The sequence below is a fragment of the Podarcis melisellensis genome, assembly GCF_964234715.1.
Source record: "Podarcis melisellensis genome assembly, chromosome: 17".
NCBI classification, from domain to species: Eukaryota; Metazoa; Chordata; class Lepidosauria; order Squamata; family Lacertidae; genus Podarcis; species Podarcis melisellensis.
In genome coordinates this window covers 26,100,570-26,114,680 of record NC_138534.1, presented here as the reverse complement: position 1 = coordinate 26,114,680, position 14,111 = coordinate 26,100,570, and the positions used below count along the sequence as shown (strand labels likewise).

Below are 14,111 nucleotides of genomic sequence, written 5' to 3'. Positions count from 1 at the left end.
GCCTGTACTCAAGCTGATGACCCGCGTTTTCTGGTAATTCCTGACATTAAAAAAGTTTCTGTTGAATAGTGTCAACTGAACCTGCAAGTGCGTAATAGGACAAATGACCTTATTTATTAAGTTGAACTTACCAGGTGTATAATTTGGGTGTCCCATCTTGCTATAGTGGCTTGAGCAGACCGAAAGCAGCCTTCCCTTTGGTGCTGGAGCCAACTGTGGTTATTATAACATGTACTCTGGTTTGTTTGCCAGACATCCTCCCATGGCCACTACATCCCACTCCATTCTGTAGAGTCCCCCAACCTTTTGGGGGAGACTTTTTGGTGAACTGCTGGGGATGAGCATGCCACTCTGCCAGCAATTAATAGAAAAATAATACAGTATTAATAGTACTAGAAAGAACAAAGAAAACAAATGCAACATATTTTAAAATGCTGCTCAGAGACATGTTTCTCAGAGAGGCATAAGTTATTTGGTTGTATTCCAAATTGGACTTGCAATAACTTTATTTTGTCTTTGTCCTGTTTCCTTTATCTCTGTTCTTTCTTTCTTTTAAAATCAATTTCAAAATTAAAGGAAAAACCCAAAGTTCATCAATCATTTCATTTGTATTGAATTTTAGTATTTTTACTAGGGACATTCATCTCTGTACAGTGAGCATACTTGAAACTATCACATATGAAACTAATTCTGTATCTATACTTACCCAACTGTTCTGTATAGTTTAATAATTTTTACAATGGGTTGTGTGTTATACATAAATATTTGTATTCTGGTTATGTGTTTTTTCATTTATTTTTGTTTTATTTACACATTGCTAGCATAAGAAGTTAATGCTACGTGTGATGCTGATAGATGAAGCAGGTCCTATCAGAAGTGGTTTGTAACATTAGAGATTTGGGTGTGGGTGTGTTTGGCAAAGGTGAAGATCTCTATTCATTGTATCATTTCACTACCATGCATCTATGAATTTAATAAACTTAAGGAAGCGGTAATTTGATTAATGTTGCATCACATTTTCGCAAATCAAATAATAGTCTTGCTCAGTTTTAGCTAGCAGTTACAGTTCCATACACCACAGATTATCTTGCATCTTTCAGCAAGAACAAAAGTATTTTCTATCATCCAAGCAAGAGCACACATTCTGCCTAGCAGAATTCTAGCGCTTACAACATTGGTCTGCATTACATAGGATCACAGAGCATCTCATCTACATATAGGAACAGCCTGCATTTTGCTCCTCTTTCTTGATATTTGGCAGGATCTTTAGAAGAAAAGTGTTGTCTGTTGCTTATAGAATACAATAATAAGTCTGCTTGCCAGAGTGCCCAGTAGCACACATCTCTTTCTAGAGCTCTTATTTGGGCTGCAGTTTGGAGAAGGTGAGAAATAACAAGTAGTTGCTCACAAGCAGCAGTATTAATGAATGTGAAGTTGAGACATAGATGAGATGAAGAGGAGATACACACCCAGTTTCCATTTCCCAAATTCTTACTTGTAGGGGAGCAGGTGCTGATTGCTGCAGTGAATTACTGGCCAGATGTTGTGGCTTTAACTTCTACTCAATGATAGTTAGGAAGTGATATGGTGGGATTGTATTCTTTAGAATATATTGAGCTTAAAGATGATAATATTTAGGGAAGTTATTAATATTTAATGCTGTATTGTTTTTAACACTCGATTGGGAGCCGCCCAGAGTGGCTGGGGAAACTGGGAAATTGTTTGATACAGTAGAGTGTAGGAAGACCAGAAGTAAACGATTAGTTGTTAGATTAATCTCAAGGTAGTTTAAATTTTACTTAAATTTTGCCTTCATTTGGTTCTTGTTGAAATATGTTTCAGGGCTTGGGCTTGGATGCCCAGGGTTATATTTTGTTGTTTGGAGAAGCTATGGCCCTACTGCAGAACAATCTCCTTGAAAGATCCTATCCATCTGTTTCTCAGTGGCTTCTGTCTGCTGTATCATCTTTAGGATGAATGGAAATGAAATCCCACAAATGGACTGGGCATGGAAAGGAATATGAGAGAAGTGGAACTACTTTTCATAACTTTACTAGACTTCATTACCCTTAAGGAGACAATGTAGGATGTATGGTCTTGTTCTTGCATTTTATTGTACAGTACAGAAGCAATAACTGCTATAGGAGTATTTCAGTTTTCCTGGTTTCATAAGGTTTCCCACCCTAAAAAGCAGTAGAAATTTAATCCAAATGTGTCTGGCTTGTAAAGGAAACGTCTCCACTACTTCCTGTGTAATAGATGTGTCTAAAAACTCCTTTAATGAGTTGTGTAAAGGGGTTTTGTTTTTTGTTTTTACTACATGTTCTAACTAAACTTTCCTTTTCTCACACTGTGTGTTACTAAACTGTCCCATTTCTTTTGCAAAACGCTCCACAACTCATTTCATTCTTCTGATATTTTTTCTTCCTTAAGCTTTATTTACCACTGCCTGTGCAATAACTATTTTTCTAACTTTTCCATTTTCTCCCATTTTTTTTCACACAGTGTTGTTACAGATCTTATAGCAGTCGGTTTAAAGGTAGGCATCTTTTTCTGTCCTTTCATATGCACTTGTTACTCCATTTTTATTTTCAGATTTGGTATTCATACACATCTTTTGCTTTTGTGGCATTGCTCTGTTTCAGTCTGATTCCCCTCCCCTCCCAAAGAAGTCTCTACAGTTTTTTTTTACACTTTTACAATTATGTTTCTTCCAGTTCAGCTTGCTGTCATTTGTAGCCCAGAGATTAAAGTGTTTTTGTTTGCTTGCAAGTTGTCAAATGAGAAAAGCAGATACTTAATACCAATGGTTTTGAGTCTCCATACTTTGGTTGTTTTCAGATCCTAATGACCAAAATGCTGGGTTTAAGAATTAGTTCTTAATAACAACTATCTAAAGCATTGTACTCTAGACCTGTGTAGGCCATATTAATAAAATCAGATTGTCAGAAACTGAATTTTAAAGGTCAAGTGACTAATACGTTATAGCAGTCTCTGAACTGCTAAAGACTTCTAGCTAACCCTCCAGCTGCTCTGTGCTCTTTAGATGTTTGTAAGAACAGCATTTTTATTTCTTTGTCTCATAAAATGAAGGCTACCATGTAATTTGTAGTCTTGGAATATATTGGGTTGTTTCCAGTGCTCCACTTGCATAGTTCCACTGTTGGAAAGGAACTTCTGCCTCCTCTCATGCCCCTACATGCCCTCAAAATCTGCTCTGGAGGATTCCCCAACCCCAAACCCCCCCAGTTGATTTTGAGGGTTCACAGGAAACTGATCCATTGTGCTATTGTAGCTGCTGCATTGGAAATGGCTTGTTGTGTTCACGATCAATACTGAGACATACTTTTACTGTACCATCACAAAGCTGTTGAATGCTACAGCTTCAAAAGAAAATTGTAGTCCACGTATGCCAGTGAAAGATAGTGCTCTAATATTATGTTCCTTACAGCTCAGTACGTACCTCCGGTTGCGCACAGGATCCATTTTGGAGCTCTGATCGGATCCTGAGGAATTCACAACCGGACGTGCCTGTTCTGCGCATGTGCACGGCGCGGTAGAGCGCTTCTGTGCATGCGTGCGCGGTGAAACCTGGGAAAATACTTCCGGGTTTGCCACGTGCGTAACCCGAAGGATACGCAACCAGAGAGGTGTGTATCCAGAGATCCACTGTATCTACTCAGAAGTCAGTCCCTTTACCTAAAAGGGACTTGCTCCCAAGTTAGAATACAGGACTCGAGCCATAGAAAACGTAATTGCTTTGTTCAGATAAACAAGTAGACAAAATATGAAAACTTTTTATGCAAGCCTCTGAAAATAGACAAGCTAACAAAAGAATAAAGAAGTCATGTCTAATTTTTTTGGGGGGGAATAACATGCAATATTTTATACATTGAACTACATTGTATACCGTTTTCTGAAGAGGTAAACTTTATTAAGACATGGAGATCACTCTTTAGGAATAAAAGACTGGTTTTAGACTTCAGGGTTTAAAAGACCTGATTTGGATCAAATTTCGTTATTGGTTGAGTCATTGCTTTTACTTAACATACCAGAAGATTTAAAGACAAAACGGAAGTGAACCTGGCAAAATATTATAGCTTGAGTTCAAAAGGAAACCAAGCTGCATGCTATGAAATATTTATAAGAGATTATTGGTCTCGGGGTTTGTTTGTTTTTAGTTAGGCAGAACCAATTCTGTAATAGAACTTCTGATAAATATCTTGAATATTTGTACAATATATTTTCAATTATCTGCATAGTAACCCATTTTTACAGAAAAATGGGATGCAGGTACACATAACTGGAAAACATAACCAGTCTTAAGGATACTTAAGTTTTAAATAAGTTTAGTGCATGCTCATGCTATACAGATGGTATCTATCATTGGGGCTGTATATTTATTTTGTGCCACGGTACCCAAATTCTGGCATCTGAGTGCACACTGTCAGTACACTTTGAAGTATCCCCCCATTAGTCTGAATTGTCCATCTGATGCGGCAAGAAAATATCCAGCTTTATGTTATATTGAGTGCCTCGCAATAACTCTATGCTCCCTGCTTGTTCTGTGTACAGTTCATAGATATTATAGTGGCATTTCCAGAATTTCTCCATTGCTTTTTTGTCTGTTTGTTGTTTTCTAGCTGTTGTACTGCTACTGGCTATCTCTACATTTTCTTTACTCGGTTGCAAGTGGCCAGTAGCCAGGCCCAAAATGTGCCTGGCACCTGGCTAATTTCGAACACTGTTGGAAGTACTTCAGTCACACAACTCTCCATGTAGCCAGATATCTACGAGGCTTGATACCAGCATATAACTAGAATGACAGGAGCAGTCCTGTGTCAGCTTCTAAGAGTACAATAAGAAGTAGTGCATTTTAGTCCTCTTCAAATGGTACCTGAAGAGAGAGCTAGATTTGCCAGAGAACAAATACTGTGATTTTTGGTTAAGGGGCCTTGCCTTCTAGTTTGTTCTCGAGTAATTCTTAACACCTCAGTGTTTCAAGAAATGTATTTGGTCTTTTCTTCCTACTATACTGTATGCTGCATTATGATTTGGGTACAATGCATATGTAGGATTTTGTAAAGTCTATGGAAGGGAAGAAATAATGACTTTTTGTTTTGCTGACACTCTCCTTGAGCTGTTTGAATGTGTGAAAATTCCATGACTCCAGAGCAGCTTAGCCAGTAAGTTTCATAGACTCTACTTAATCAGCACCACCAAATTGCATACTGTATTATAATATAGGCATCTAGTAACTGCAGGAGGTTGGTTAATATAATCTAGTGTTGCTGTAGCCTTTTGAGATTCGGGAGGCAAGTCTGTTTAATTCAATAATTAACAAAGCTGTTAGAGTCTAAACGTCTCATGAATTAAGAGAGAGCAAAGAATTGGTTCAGATAAAGCATGTTATCTGGCTCCAACTTGTCGTCCCGTCCCCCCCCCGCTCACCTTGTAATTTTGTAAGCTATGAGGGGCTGTCCATTTTGCAGCTTAAAGGTAAAGGTACTACTCTGCTGTTGCGGTGCTCATCTCGCTCTGTAGGCTGAGGGAGCCGGCATTTGTCTGCAGACAGCTTCTGGGTCATGTGGCCAGCATGACTAAGCCGCTTCTGGCCAACCGGAGCAGCGCACGGAAACGCTGTTTACCTTCCCGCTGCAGTGGTGCCTATTTGTTTACTTGCACTTTGACATGCTTTCCAACTGCTAGGTTGGCAGGAGCAGGGGCCAATCAACGGGAGCTCACTCCATCGCGGGGATTCGAACCGCCGACCTTCTGATTGGCAAGCCCTAGGCTCTGTGGTTTAGACCACAGCGCCGTGGGGGTGAAAGGGAAGGGGAAGCCCTCTAGCACTGCCCCTTCTTGCTGTCCACGTCACCCTCCGCTTGTGTAGACCCCCCATGATTATATCCCAGTTTTTCAGAGTCCTAAATCAAATGGGAAGCCTACACACGTTGTCAAGGCTCCCCACAGCAGAGGTTATCACTTCAGCTTGTGAAGGACAACTGACAGGCAATAGTAGCATGCTTGTCTTTGCTTCCCCCTTGTATGTTGATTAAACATAGTAGAACACCTGAATAGAATTGTACAGTGATAAGAAAGAAAGTGTTACACAGATTGCATATATGTTATCTTTTTGAAAAGTTATCTTTTAGGACTCCTTACTAATCAGAATCTATACAGTTTTAGGTTCAGCACCAGAAGCATAATAAAGACATTTTTCATTAGTTCCGTTTGTGGTCAATTTAATTTTTTGAGGTTGCTTGTAGAAAAGAGGTTGATTGAGAAAAGAGGTAAGATTGACAGCTGTTGGAACACTGAGCCTTCTAACAGTTGCCTCTTTTCAGTTGCTAACAGTTTACTAACCAGTTATAGAGGCCTAATACCAATCTTTTGCTCAAATTCATTGTGGTCACCTCCCAGGCAGAGTTCATTTTCATACCAGGCAGACTATTTAGCTAGATCAGTGTTATTTCAAACTTGCCATCTTTTTGGAATAATTTCTATACTTTTCTGAGAAGGGATCCCTGCATATTGTAGATGATCCTTTGTGCATGCGGTCAAGAAATAATAGTGCATTCTGGACCATGTTTACTCAGAAGTAAGTCCTGTTGAATCCAATGGGTCTCCCCCACCCCGGTAAATGGTGTTATGATTGCAGCCTTGGAATGCAAACACCCAACAGTGCAAAAACAGTCTTGTGGATGCACATTGACAGGGTATATGGAATACAACTTATTTTTTTTCATAAATCTAGTCTAACAGTTTTATTGTTGGATTTCTGAGGAATCTGTAATATGCTTCCAAGGAGTCCTAAGACATTCTAATATGGTTTGAAAAGTTCTTATCCAGAGCAATTCATTTCTAACCATAGAATCCAGAGCAATTGTTTTGTTGCCTTAAGAACTTCTTGCTGTTATTTCAAGTAAGTCAGATCCATAATTAGTAGGACGTCTTCATTCCAGGATACAACCAATATGTTTTCTAGTTACCTCACTTTCACAGTCAAGGTTTCGACTTGTGTATTCCTGAGTGGCATACAAGTATGTTATTAACCAGATGCAATGTCAACCTAAATTTCTTCAAAACAACCATGATACCCCCTTCCATCCCTGAAAGTTTTCTTAAGGTTGCTAAGAGAAAAACAATAGAGTTGTATATCACAATATCGCTTTCAGCCAATTGTCAGCTAGGATTTTTCTTTCTTGAATGTAATAATGCTTGCTCCTCTGGCAGGATCTGATAATTTACTCTTGCAGAATTCACTTTAAGATGGAGGAAATGTGCCTCCTAGTTCCTTTTTTGCTCATTTATTTTAACATTGTTTCCTTAATTACCATACATTTTCTGCTTTGTGACACTGAGTAGTCATTTGTCATTTAAAATTAGTGTTGTAATTTCCATGTCTGTGGGGGATCACACGAGTTTTCTAACAGGACTGACTTAGCTAATAAGACTTCCTGGGAGATAATAGTCCTGAATGTTCTTAACTTCATCCTTTTTATAATTATATATGAACAGTTCCAAGTAGTATATAATAAGCAGTATGCAATAAGCAGTTTACATAGGAAAGAAGCAGTTGCTCCCATAGTACTTCTTATTAATCAGTATAGGCCATATCGTCAATTTGGTTTCCATGATATTTAGAGTTTAAATACTGTTGGGTTAGGTTGGCACTTATTAACTTTATTTAAGTTTAGGGTTAATAAGCTTTATTGCTTTAAATAACTAAGTATTGATTTAATTATTGAGTTATTAAATTACAATTTTAGTCAACTACTTCAAGAATGCCTATACTGTATTCATGGTTGGAGCGGTTGGTTAAATGCACTGTTCATGTTTGGTTGTCCTAAATATGTTGTTTGCTTCTAACAAAAACTACAATTGGGCATTTCCTTAAGCATCTCAAACTTGCTTATATTTTTGGTAATACAGAAGCCAGTTATTTAATTGGTTGAATTGTAGTTTAAGGGTGCTTTCTTTAAGTATCATTTGACTATGAAAAAAATACAAGTGACTCATACATATTGTGGTTTTATGTAGCCACTAACTCCACAGCTATGTGTGAAAAGTCCAAGATTTTCTGCATTTGCAGTTTCTCAATTGCTTTTTTTTCACTTTGTTAGCTGAACACTTTGAGACTGACTTTCACATTGTATATGTTGCCCAGGAGACTTCAACTGGGATGGCAAAAAACCACATATTTCTAATGGAAATATTTAGGTACAAGATAGGAAAAAACATTGGTCACAACTGTACATTATAGATGCAGTGGTGGACTGGATGTTTATCAATAAAGTGGGGTTGAATCTGGAAAAGATGCAGGCCATGTGGGTGGGTGATTGCCGTGTCTGGGAGATAGATCTGTTGCATTCCCCCTGAAGGAGCAGGTACACAGTCTGGGGATGCTCTTCGATCAATCTCTGTCACTTGAAGCTCTGTGACTCCTACATCAGCTGTAACCGTTCCTGTATAACACAGTAGCCTGACCACAGTGGTCTATGCATTGGTAACCTCAAGGCTTGATTATTGTAATACACTTTTATATGGGGCTGGCCCTGTATCTGGTCCAGAAGTTTCATCTAGCACAGATGCAGCAACCAGATGGTTCACAGGAACAGATAACTGGCAATGTGGTACCCTGCTGCTATTAGAGCTGCGCTTGTTGCTGATTTACTGAAAGGCCAGGTTCAAGGTACTTGTGTTAATTCACAATGTTCTGAACAACTTTGGCTCAAAGTACCCTAAGTATTGTTACATCCCTCCTTGATCACTGAGATCTGGGTTCCCCACGACCCTCAGGTTTGGCTCGCCTTCACTAGGGATCAAGCCTTTAGCATGGCATGCCCTGCGCTTTGAAACTCTACTCTAGCAGAGGTTTAGCAGAGGCCTGTGCAATATGAACTTTCTCCTTTAACCGATTAGTATTTATTGATGTTTTGTTTGCTATTTGTCACTGATTTTATTCTTACATGTTAACAATATACCACGATATATTGTTAATGAAAGTGCAGGTTATAAATACATAAATATAAAGAAATGTACCCCACCCCCACCCCAATTTAGCTTGCTATCAGATACTGTGTACAGTTGGCCATAGCTTGGATCCTGAATGCCTTGGTACTCAGACGTTTTGGCTCCCAAACCCGGAAGTAAGTGTTTTGGTTTGCGAACATTGTGTGGAACCCAGGCAGTCAGAAGCTGCGCTTTGGTTTCCAAACGTTTTGGAAATTGAATGGACTTCCGAACAGATTCCGTTCAACTTCCAAAGTACGATTGTATTGCTATTGAGGTAAATTTCCAGACCCAAACATTACTGGTGCCCACTTCTCTGTTCCTTGCAAATTTCTGCTGCATTTTACGTTTTTGCAGAATAGATAAGGGGCAAACACATGGGTACAATTCATGAGCACAGTTTGTCCAGGGCAGGAGCTGGACTTGGCACACTGTTCACATTTTCCTGGTTGGGGAACCAAAAGCTGTAGGATCATTGAGGCCACCCCCTGAACTTGAACCTGTACTTGAAAGTGGGTTGTTTTTTTAACATGAAACCTTTCTCAGTCAAAAATAACCACCAATTTCTCAAAGTATAGTCTCATACTTTAACTTGGTGAAAAGAGAATTCTAGAAATATTCTAAGGCCTTTGTGAATGAAGAGTCTCTTGAGCTTTAGGTATCTTGATTTTATTATTCCTTGTAGTCCTTACATAGTTGCTGAAGCCATTCCTTCAATTATAGGCATCCTTTCCACTGGCTCTTTAATTACAGTCTTGTGTGCCTTTTGTTAGGCCCATAATATCTTGTTACTGATCTAGCAGGCAGCCTCAATAATTGATACATGAGACAATGGAACTAGCTGCATGCTAACTAACTGTGCCAGTGAGAAGGCAAGGCTGAAACAGCTGCTCCCTCTGTTAATTTAACAGCCCTGTTTCTAGGGAGATTGCTGATCAACTTGTTGGACTAGTATTGGAATGGGACGTCTTTGTTGTCAGTGAAGCTTGTTGCTATCTCATTTAGGTAATTTGGCATCATGAAATGGTATGTATGTAGGGCCAACACAACCATGATATTTTGCTTCTAGATTTTCTCTGTCAGATTTTTTTACCATCTGAGACCAGCTCAAAGCCTAAATGGCTCTTCTTCACGAATCAACATTCGCATCTGCATTCCTGCATTCCTGCAAGGAGCTCAGAGCAGCAGTGTAGCTTCACCCTGTGAGAGTGGCTTAGGCTGAGGCTGACTTGCTCAAGGCTTCATAGCTGAACGGGACTTTTGAACTGAAACCCAACCCTCTGGCTACTGCGCCACACGGACTTTGTTTATACTGGAAAATGGAAATCTTGGGATCTATGTAAGTGACACCAGAAGCTCTTTTGCATGTGTTAGGTTACTTCATTCTAAAGAGTTCCCAGCTGGAACTAAAATAGTACCCAAAAAATGTGATGATAGTTATTTTGAATTCACCCCAAATTTCAGTATTGTTTCCTGCTGTTTTTGCCCTTTTCACTTGAGGTGAAAGATTACCAAGCAAGCCCACCCATCATTTGGCACTTTTGGAAGGGGGTTGCCTAATGGCATTTTGTACAAATTTTTATCAAGCTTGTACGAATATCAAAATGCTGAAATTGAAGTTCTGTAAAGTAGCAGGCAAGTGGAACACGTTCTAGCAGGACGTTCTAGCAGGACTGGGGAAGATTACCAAGGGTCCTTCTCTCTCAGCACCTATTGTTGTTATTGTTGTTGTTACTTCTCCGTTTATGAATTGCATCTCATGAGGCACCTCAAAGCAATTTACAATATGACCTAAACATTAAACATGATTAAAACAGTTTTATATATGTAGCTTACCTATATGTTTGCTTGTAGAGTAAAATTTTATTCCGCCCCCCCCCAAGATAGGTGACTAGGTAAATGTTTGAAAGCAATGTGAGATTTGTATATCAATATTAATTTTGAAATATATGTTTGTAATATAATAGTACAAGACCCTTGTTTCTGATTTCCTATACACTGAGTATAAGAGTCTTAATGGTTTGTGTTCATTTTGTAATAGAACATGTTAGTGCAGAAGCTCAGGTTACTAATTTTTTGCTCACTCTTGTCTAAATAGCTGTACTTGTATGAACCAGGATATTCTAGTCTTGTTGAACTTGAATGTCAGCTGTTCACATAAAATATGCCAACAATACGAAGATCTTCTTTGGAATCACATAGTGAAATCTAAATGTTGAAACATCTGAGATATTTGAAGCTACCACTCTTATCATTGCAGATGTATTGCAGCATCAGTGACTATTTGTGATAATGCCAGGTGGCTGTTAATGTGAGACTGAAACAGAGAATGGAGGAGGAGGGATGAGCCGTAACAGTGAACTACACATCTATGGAACTTTTAAGAAATAAGAATTGACAAACATTTTGCCTCATTTTGAACTAAACGTAAAACATACATCTATTAAGGATGTGCTGCCGTCTGGTTTGAAATATGTTTGATTTAGATTATTTAAAGTAAAAAGTACTTCTAACTCTGGTGCATAGCTATTTAGGGAGTGATTAAGGCATAATATAGACTTTACTAGATTATGGTGAAATTGGAAATTCGACTCCTGTGCCTCAAACTAGAGGCATTTGCTTTATGACAGCAGTCAGTTAATCAAGAGTGTGTGCATATGAGAAACCCAATCCATTTATTTTTAAGAGTTAGTCATATGAATTGTGTGAAGCATACTTGAAAGCAGTCCCCACACATTTATTGTTGATATTGTTTTTTGAATTTTCAAAATACACGTTTTACTGTTTTTACTGGTAATTTCATTGTATTCTTTTTTGGGAGATGGGATGAGGTTTTATTACAGTCAGGACACCCTTCGCTGACTTAACCCGTGGGCCCTTAAGGCCAGCCCAAACAGGTCTTCCAAGGAGGCTTTATTTTATAGCCTGCAAAAATAAATAGGATTGATTAAATATTTGTAGTCTGCAATGAGTTTAGTTTCTATTGGAAAACCCACTCTCTTCTGTTGCCTGTAACTTTGATGTTTTCCAGGCAAATGATATGAAATGTGCAAACATTTTGAAGTATTGTAATTGGCAAGTGCCAGGCAGGTTAAGCAAAGGGTTCCTGTCTTAGTGGTAGTTAAAAGGGGAACATTGTATAAAGTCTGCTCTTATTTTTAGCGGAAGACCTAAGCAATCTGCCCAAGTAGCATGATACTACTACGGGCAGAAATTACTACTTGGCTAGGACATCAGAACATGCTAGATTGGAGACAGAATAGAGAGGTCCCAATTAAGAGGAAGTGTGCATGCACTTTCTATAAAATTCAACCAAGGGGCATTGCAGGGAATGCCCGGGGTACCAATGAAGGCCTTTGCAAGCTCCACAGTGCATATGGGCACCAGGTTGCCAGCCTTTGCTCCAGGAGCACAACTTGATATGGTCTTAGATTCACTATGCTATTCTCTGAAATAGTGATCCATTTACTATTGCTTATTTGTAGTATGACCCACTGGACCAAGAATCCTCCCATTTAACACAGATGTAACCTCATACTCTGCCCAAATCATTGACTGTTTAAATCTGGGGTATTAAATGTGGGTAGGGGGTAAGTATTCAAATTAATTGGTTTGAGTTGCGGTACTTTGTGAGTAAGGGAAGTATAATTTTCTCAGACATGGCACCTTTGTGTATCCATAGGAGCCAACTCGTTGGGGCCCAAGGGGCCTTGGCCCCCCCATAAAATATTTCAGGGGGTTGCCCCCTCCAAAGTTAATGAGCATTGCCATTCAAATGGTGTGTGAGCACCTCATAGTGATTGATTCTGTGGGGCGGAGCTTGCCTGCCACCTGCCACCACCAAATATCGTATTTTTTGCTCTATAAAACTCACTTTTTCCCTCCTAGAAAGTAAGGGGAAATGTGTGTGCGTCTTATGGAGCGAATGCAGGCTGTGCAGCTATCACAGAAGCCAGAACAGCAACAGGGATTCCTGCTTTCACTGCGCAGCGATCCCTCTTGCTGTTCTGGCTTCTGAGATTCAGAATATTTTTTTTTTTTGTTTTCCACCTCCAAAAGCTAGGTGCGTCTTGTGGTCTGGTGCGTCTTATAGAGGGGAAAATATGGTAGTTTATTCAAGTTGGCACTTCTGTATGTGAATTTAAAAATGACAGAGCAGAAGCAGAGAGTGTCATGCAATGTGTGAACCACCTACCTTTTAATTCTCTGCTGTTCCATCTAACTGCTGCTGATCTCGGCAATACAGATATTGAACCTGCAAGTATCGCCGTGATGAGCAGCTGCAGCCCAGGAATTTTTAGACCCAAGAAAGCGAATTCCTTCTGATTTTAATTCCTTCTGGCATGTGAACTTAAGTATGTGCTTCCAGACCTGTCAAACTCCACTGTGTCGGTTTTCGGTCCTGCTTACAAAGAAGAGGTGTGTGAATGCAACGCAGCAGAGTGTTTAAACAGAGCTTCTGTTCCCTACACATTTTTCTGAACTTGATTTAGAGAAGACTTTCCCACTTGCTGTTGAACTAAAATAACTGCAGAACAACCAACCTCCAGATGTTTTGGGCTAAAGTCCTTCAGCCTCATTCTGTGTTGCCAATGGTCAGGGATGATGGGAGTTTTGACTCCCAACAATATGTGGAAGGAACTACGTTGGAGAATGCAGTTGTAACAGTTCTGATTACCTCTATAGCCAATGCACTATGAAGCTTTCACTAGCCTTGAACAATACTTTTTTCTCTTCAAAGAGAAGAGGCATTGAGGGTTATAGTGCAACTGCTTCGTGCTAACCTGCATGCTTGTCAGGCTCTGTTAGTTAAACTGCAACCCCCCATTGTTAAAAGATCTGTAGATCTAAGTGTAATACAGCTAAAATTACTTGACTGTTACTCAACTAGTATTTCAAGTCGATCCACATTTTTGCTTAGTCACAAATGGGGTTTGTTACGGCAAATGGTAAGTAAGATCATGACTGGAATTGCAAGATCCCATTGCATGAATAGAAGGAATTTCTGCATGCACATGGCAGTAGTGTTCACTGATTTTCCCTATTTCTGCAGCCTCTTCAAGGCTGGAAAATCCTTATCTTCTAGAGTTGGAATG

General features: G+C 39.3%; 1 protein-coding gene across 1 annotated transcript in view; it reads left to right on the top strand.

The window, feature by feature from the left end:
• Nucleotides 1-14,111, top strand: part of PTBP3 (polypyrimidine tract binding protein 3) — a 48,435-nt gene that overhangs the window by 7,863 nt on the left and 26,461 nt on the right. Inside the window, exon 2 of the mRNA XM_081895002.1 lies at nt 2,506-2,539. Within this exon, the coding sequence (XP_081751128.1) occupies nt 2,506-2,539 (34 nt within the window). The remainder of the gene's footprint in view (nt 1-2,505; nt 2,540-14,111) is intronic.